The sequence below is a fragment of the Morone saxatilis genome, unplaced genomic scaffold (assembly GCF_004916995.1).
Source record: "Morone saxatilis isolate NCDOM2014 unplaced genomic scaffold, NCSU_SB_2.0 Contig11, whole genome shotgun sequence".
Classification (NCBI taxonomy): domain Eukaryota; kingdom Metazoa; phylum Chordata; class Actinopteri; family Moronidae; genus Morone; species Morone saxatilis.
Genome location: NW_023339663.1, coordinates 17,547,921 through 17,555,681, shown reverse-complemented (window position 1 = coordinate 17,555,681; position 7,761 = coordinate 17,547,921). Strand labels below are relative to the sequence as shown.

Sequence of the window (7,761 nt, the reverse complement as noted above, 5' to 3'; positions counted from 1 at the left end):
TCCATCCATCCATCCATCCAATCATCCATGGATGTCCAGGAGTCCATCTGGTTTTCCACACTTTCCATCTCGAGGAGAACCATGACTACCTTTCCATCATTGAGGACGGCAATTTCCAGGTTCCAGTAGCTCGACTCACTGGCTCAGTGCTTCCTCCTAGTGTCAAAGCAGGCCTCTATGGGAACTTCAGCGCTCAGCTACGTTTCATATCGGATTTTTCCATGAGTTATGAAGGCTTTAATATCACTTTCTCAGGTAAGAACACCGGAACTGTTGTTTTAGACAGTTAATTGACATAAAAACTGTCTAACTCTATATACAGAACATACTTAACTTTTTGGTCTGCATGGATATCATAAACAACAGGATCAGTTGTCTAATATAGCTGTATTCTTGTGTGCTAATATTCTTCATTTCAAAGGCAGAGAACAGTAACTACAGAAACTGTAAAGTTGACAAAAAAAGGTCTTGTATTTTTAAAGCTTTTGTCCGAACTGTAATAGTAAGGCTGCTTAATGTTATAATCACTGCCACAGACCTTAGATAAAACCTAAGCCCAGTTTGTGACTGTCTCATCCACTGCATAGCTGACTGTCCTGGATGATCCCATAGAAAAGCTCAGGGTAGCTGCTATGTGCTGCTCTTTAACATAGGTAGGCTGTTTATCACACATATATTTGCCAAACCAACCACTTACTCCTCATCCTTGATGTATTTTCTCTTGTAAAACCCCAAAAATATTGTTTGAAAACACTTCCAATAAAGAATAAATCACACCAGTGGATGAGACACAGGACTACTGTCTGTGGCTGCAGCACACTATGACTAATTTATGTAGTGTTACTTTTTTTGTGATTATATTTAGCTACTGCAATATTTCCGTGGTATAACAAACTCAATTACTAAGGTGTCGGAGCATCATAATTGATCAAGAACAGGAAACAGCTATAGTGGCTTAGCTAAGGCTACCACATAAATTACCCAAAACTAGGTGGAGTACAGTAATTGCAGTTTATTTTGTTTTCTACTTCTTACAAATATTACATACTGTTTTTTTTGTTGAAAAAGTGCAAGTTTCTATGGCATAATAGTTACCTAAATGTTGACCAAATATATAATTACTGCATTTTGATTTGTGCGACAGTATTGTGATTAAAATAATAATATGACTTTTTCGCAACTACACCATCAACTTTAATTATAATTCTTGACTGATGTCTAATACATTACAATATCAGGTTTAAAGTTTTCCTGAAGTTTTTAAATGTAATGCATTTATTTTATCTACCTTTAGTCTTGGCTAACCTAACGACAATCACACAGTTCCTGTGTTTCCCACCACTTTATTCTTCTTATAACAATTATTTATCTCTTCCCGGATGTATAGAATATGACTTGGAGCCATGTGAAGATCCCGGTGTACCGGCGTTTAGCAGGAGGATGGGATTCAGATTCCGAGTTGGCGACTCGCTGGCCTTCTCTTGTTTCCAAGGCTACCGACTTGAGGGAGACAGCAAGATCACGTGTCTGGGAGGAGGCAGGAGAGTCTGGAGCAACACACTACCGCGATGTATAGGTAAGACCGAAAAGTAAATAGACTCAATGGCTGACTTCACTGTCTCTGTGAAAATGGTTAACACTGCATACAAAACACAACTCAAGTTATTGTATACTCATTGAACTTTCCTTATTTCTCATTACTTTCTTTCACAGCGTTATATGTAGTGATCTTGTAACAAGCCTTTCAAAAGTAATTCTGCCTTTAATAATTATATCTTTGGAAAGGTTTATCTGCTGTGAAAATATCTGGCAGCCCGTAACATATAACTTTAAAATTAACTTCTTCACAATATAATTAAGCCTAGAGGTAAAATATATGCATTTTCCTGGTTGTAATTCACCAGTATTTTATTGCTAACACTATGATAATTTACAATTATTTGACTGGTTGACTTTTGGTTTTATTTGCCAGGATTTTGCTGTTAGCAGGTTGTAATTTGCTGGTATTTGATGAGTATCACTGCTTCCTTGGATGCTGCTGGTAATTTATGGGAGTCTGACTGGTGGCTGCTGGTAATGTTCAAGCCCCAAAAAGAGCAGACTGAAAATGTTATAATAGCGTTATCTGTCAAGAGATCAGGCCTGACTAAGAGGAAACTGAGCAACAGCAGCTGGCAACGTTCACTTGGTTCATCTCTCTCCCTCTCTTTCTTTCCAAATGTCCCTCTCTTTAGCTCTTTGTCTCTCTCTTTCTAACTTTCTGGTTCCTCCTCCTCTCGCTCTGTATTTAGGCAGTCCTTGGGTAGATAATTAGGGCATTAGTTGCCATATGAAAAGTGTTAATACTGTTTCTTTTGTTACTCCCCTTTTCCCTTTTCTAATTCCTCTCTGCATATTTCCAAAAGCCACTTGTCTGTCTTAGTTCATCTGCTACCTTCTTTTCTTTTCTTCCACTTCCAACTTTTTGTTCATCCTTTCCTTCTTCCCCTTCACTTGCCTCTATTCTCTCACTCCCACTATAGTGTTGTTTTCACTTTGAAAAGATTTATGCTGCTTATCTCCTGCCATAATCTGCTTTAAAAACAACAGAACATTTACAAAAATGTTGTTTTGAATTTCAGATTTGTTCAGATTTGATAAACACTGGATCTGTTGTTTTGTTTTGTTTTTCTCAGTGAGTTCCATGTTGTTCCACACCGGCTTCTCTCTTGTCTGTCTCATTACTTCCATTTCCTCCTTCCCTACCAAGTACTGGTAGTCCTCCTCAGTGGGAGTTAAAAGCCTGCTTGTCTCTCTTCTCTTTTCTCCTCTCCTCATTTACATATGACAAAACTCTGTTTGCACAAAGTACCACTTATTTGAATTTGAATTATTTGAAACTTTGATAGCCACTGCACCTGCTAGATAATCCTGTATAATTTCTATGAAACACTTCGAACTAACAAATCCAGATTTGCTTTAAAACAGTGTTTTGTTTTGTTTTTTGTCATTCTGCCGTCTCTTTAATCTTTTTTGCGGTGTATGTTTAAATGCTTTGCTTTGCTGTTCCTCATCCTTGTTTGCATTGTCTTATTTGAGGCACATTTTAAACAAGTGCTTGCATATGTTACACTGTACGGTATATTATTATTATCATCATTTTTGTTATTATGTCTGCTGAGTTGAATAAGGTTAGTGGTTATACTGCATATGCTCTGTTTTTCAAGTAGAATTGTGAGTCCTCGTCTCACTTTTTCCACACAACAAGCAGACCCAGATATTCTGACTGCTCGAAGATAATTATGAACAAATTATATGATTTTGATCCACACTGTCCCTGCCTCCTTTACTCTCTTGGTGTAGCGGAGTGTGGAGCCTCTTCACTAGGACCAGAAGGCGTTCTCCTCTCTCCTAACTTCCCCTCCAACTACGATAACAACCACGAGTGCATCTACCGCATCACTACTGAAAAGGGCAAAGGAATCAGGCTGAAAGCGGAGAGCTTCTCGCTGCAAGATGGAGATGATCTCAAGGTATGCACACACACATGCAAATATGACATGCTTTTTCCAAACAGGTGGTACAAATTCCATATTTATCCACACTATTTACAGAGTCAGAGACACACACAATCTACATATGGGATTATAGTCATGACTAAAAGCTGTCTATATGCAAAGTTGTATATGCTTTGACATGTATACTTGGAACAGATTGTTACGCATTTGGGTTATTTCAAATTATGCTTGAAAAGAAGACAGTAATTAAGTTGTAGATGCTGGCGTACTCATGCACGCAGTAAAATAACCTCTCATCAAAAAAATAAACCAAGTGTTGTATTGACCACACCGTAGAAGTATATAATCAAGGATCTGTTTTTAAAATTGCCATGTACAACCTGTTTTGCTCAGCAGTTTCAACAGGCACTGCATTACAAAGTGCAAAGCATCGTTCTGTTTTTTACTGTAAACTAATTGTTCATCTTCAAATGCCGATATACTGTAACAAGTCTTTTGATCTAAAACAATTGTACATTTAAAGGAAGAGCCAAGGGGAAACAGTCAAGCGAAGATCTTTAAACTTAGCTGTTTGGTATTTTTGAAAAAGGTAGCAGCATTTTTTAAGTTTTATTGAAATATTTCTTCTCTTTTTTATAGATATCAAAGAATATTGTTTATATAGCCAAAAGCATGTTACTTTAATGTTCAAAGCCATGTACCTTTCTGATGAATATCATCGCAGATACATAATTCAACAATATAACATAATATATATATATATAAGAATATAATATTCAGCTTCGACTTATATATGTAGATATGTAGTTTCAACTCATGTTAGCCACTTGATCACTTCCCTATGCTTCCTGTTTGTTTATCCTCTCATCAAGAGGTACTCATTCCATGCTTTGATTGCTCCGTCTTCTGTGTTTGACACAAAAGCAAAGACTGCCTTGAATGGTTAATTCTCACCTATACCCTACAGTAGTCATTTATATGTTGCGCTGCAGAAGCCAAACTTTCTCAATGTAGTCCTCAAAGCCTACCCTTTCTGCAAGCTTTTGTTCCAGCCATGCACACCTGGTCCAATTAAGGTGTCAGGGAATGTGTAGTCCTTAATTATAGGTGTGCAAGAAAAAGACAAAAGACAAAAATGTGAAACACAGGAGGGGCTTTGAATCCTTGGTTTAGCCAGTATGTAGTTAAATTGTATTAGCAAGGTTTGCCCTAGCTGTTAGATGTGTTAAACATTGTTGTAAGAAGCAGTAACATCCCTGCAGGGGTTTATTACCCATGTTCTCTATTAGTGCTGATGGTGCTCCTGCTGCAGGGGCCATCCACGGCTGAATGAATACACAGGGAACAAAGGCATAAAAGGATCAATTCTTCCTCTGTTAACCCTCAAACGGATGCACTGCATTGTGTTATTGTTACATTTGTAGGTTAACCTTGTTTTTTATGCACTTTGATTTGTCATAATATGTGGTAACACTAATTAAAATAAATAGCTATAGAAGAGAATACTATACAGCTGAAGCATCCCATGACTGCAGCAAGAACAAATGTCTTAACCTACAAACAAAAACAGCATATTGACTGATCATATAAGCAATGTCAGCTGTAATTGAACAAGATGTGTTATAGACAGAATACAGTGGGAGGCTATACAAACTTGATCTGCAATAGGTTATCATGGTTCTTCTCAGTCTGATGGCGCCCCTTGAGGATTTGGAGTTGTCACATTGTATATATATTAGGAATTTATTGAAGTGTTTACATATTATGAACTAGGATGTGCATACTTGTGCATGTCTGAAATATAAAGAGAATTACAGATGTTCCCAAGGCTCCTAATCCCTTATAAGTCCTCTCTCGGGTACATGTGCCCACTTTGGTGTCAGTTAGGAGCGGCTGTGGGGGCTGTTTTACAGTCTTGATGCTGTCCTACAGACATTGTCTTGGACTTTTTCTATTCACAATGTCTTTTAGCGGTATTAGGCCTCAGGGCATGGTTAAGCCAGTATGTGGTTAGAGTGTATTATCAGTATTAGGCCTAGAGCCTGTCTCTGGTTAGATTGTATTAGCAGGGTTCTCCCTGACTTTTAGAGAGATATGACATTATTGTTAAAGGTGGAAATTTTCCCAGTGGAATAGGTATTTAAAAAAAAGGAAAAATCATCTTAAAAGAAAATGATACCAAGATGGTTAACATGCTTAATATTGCTTATACAGTAAATTCCTTCACAGCCCGAACTATGAGAAAAGGAATGAAGAGAAGCAGATCCAGCTTACTGAAGTTTGCTTTACCTTAGTTTTCTAACATGCCTTGTTTTACACTGCAGCCCCCCTCCCATTACATCATTGTCTTTGTAATTCAACAAAAGGAGGCAAACACAAAGACTGGAGAGCAGTTAGAGGCATTTGGTCTTTTTCAAATTATGATTGTGTTCTTCACAAGGCCTTTGACATAGTATTTACTGTAATAAATTGATTCCTTATCAGAAAATAACAGGAACAGAGGAACTGAACAGAGATTGACTACAGATCACAAAAGTTAATGAGGACTGACTAGATGCTAACATAGCAATCAAAAAGTAATGGGAGGCCCCAAGACTGATTGCAAGAATGACACATCACATTCAACATAGGGCATGAAACAATATTAGAGTTTTGGCTTCGGTTTTGATGCTTGGGATCCAAAATTACTGATAACAAGTAACTTTTTAAATTAAATGAAAGCTAAGTGTTTGTTTTCAGTATGGTATGATGATACAAAATACTCTAATGGAAATACAGCACACATCTAAACATGTTAGTTATACATTATATTTAATATCTCTATGTGTTATTGAACACATGCACGCTTTAGAGTTGGTTGATACTGCACACAGTGGGATTAAATAAATGTCCAAAGTTTGACTAGCATCACACCTTTCAAACATTTTTATTATTATAATATGACTTTATTTAAATTATTATTATGATTTTTGGTATTTTCAGGAAAGTGCAAATCAGTGAAATCAGCTATCAGTTATCGGACATTTCAAGTTGCCATTGTGTTGCCAACATCTCTCTAGCAAAGCATCATCCTCTGACTAAAAAATAAGGAAGTATGTCATGGAATCGGAACACTTCAGTGTTCACCAGAGTATCAGTAATTTTAGTTAGATCATCATCTTGTTAAACTCTCAAGCCGTACTTGAACATTTTTGCCCCATTTTACCACTAGAGTAAAGATCTAAGAATAGTTAAGTTGGCGCTCCATTTTCAAAAATCCAACGCTTTCTCTTTCTTCTGTGTAATGGCAAAATGAGGCTGCAAGCATGACTATTGACCTTTAGTCTCATAAATTATGTTGAAAAAACAGTGCAGTCAAACAGCACTTACACATTTTCCATTTGAGCATTCATCATTTAAAAATATAGGGTACAGTTGAAAATTATTCATGTAAAAAGTATAAATTATGCAAAAGATAGCAGGTGCTTGACGTGATGGAATCTGGACTATAGTCATCTTGTCTGATGAGCATTTATAAGGGCGCTGACTAGTAATGTACAACATGCCTGTTAATTATAACTTTCCCAAAGAATTAGCAGAAAGCATAATGCAAACTATAATGAACTGGAAGGAAAGCCCCAAAGTGCCACTTAGGTTAGCAATTAGCATGCCACTCCCCAGGCTAACGGTAATGGATCTAATGCCTGTTACTGCAGCTGAACACTGAACACAAACCATTTGTTTGACAGTTCCAGCAAGCTTCAGGCTAAAATATCCTGTAACATATGAACCAGCTCATTACAATTCCTTTTGCTATTGGCTAAGATTTCACCCTGGCACTGTTAAAGAAAGGGATAACCAAGCTCAGTTTGTCTTAAAATGCCCTCTAATACACTGCTAGACCAAATTTGCTCAGATGTACTCCAACCCTGAAGGAAAAAAACAGAGAGGGTGAGAAAGAAACAAAGTCGGGGTGTGCAGGAATTGTTCTATGAAAATAGAGGTGATAGGAGAGCGAGAGAGAGAGAGAGAGAGAGAGAGAGAGTCAGACAGACAGTCACATGAACAGTAGCTTGGTCACTTAAGGCTCACTGTGTGCTCTCATTCTGTTTGTTGTTTTTATTGGTAGGGGGATAGCAACACACCCTGAAGGTGTGTGTGCGTGTGTGTATTTGTGCATGACCAACACACACTGTGTAAATCGTGGGAGGTTAATCTTGGTTTGTGGAAGATGTTGTGTGCAAGTGTGTGTGTGTGTGTGTGTAAGAGAGGGGAACCGGGGGTG

At 37.5% G+C, this 7,761-nt stretch overlaps 1 protein-coding gene across 1 annotated transcript in view; it reads left to right on the top strand.

The window, feature by feature from the left end:
• Nucleotides 1-7,761, top strand: part of LOC118320938 (CUB and sushi domain-containing protein 1-like) — a 263,711-nt gene that overhangs the window by 151,528 nt on the left and 104,422 nt on the right. Inside the window, exons 22-24 of the mRNA XM_035652065.1 lie at nt 40-255; nt 1,388-1,576; nt 3,343-3,512. Coding sequence (XP_035507958.1) covers nt 40-255; nt 1,388-1,576; nt 3,343-3,512 — 575 coding nt within the window. The remainder of the gene's footprint in view (nt 1-39; nt 256-1,387; nt 1,577-3,342; nt 3,513-7,761) is intronic.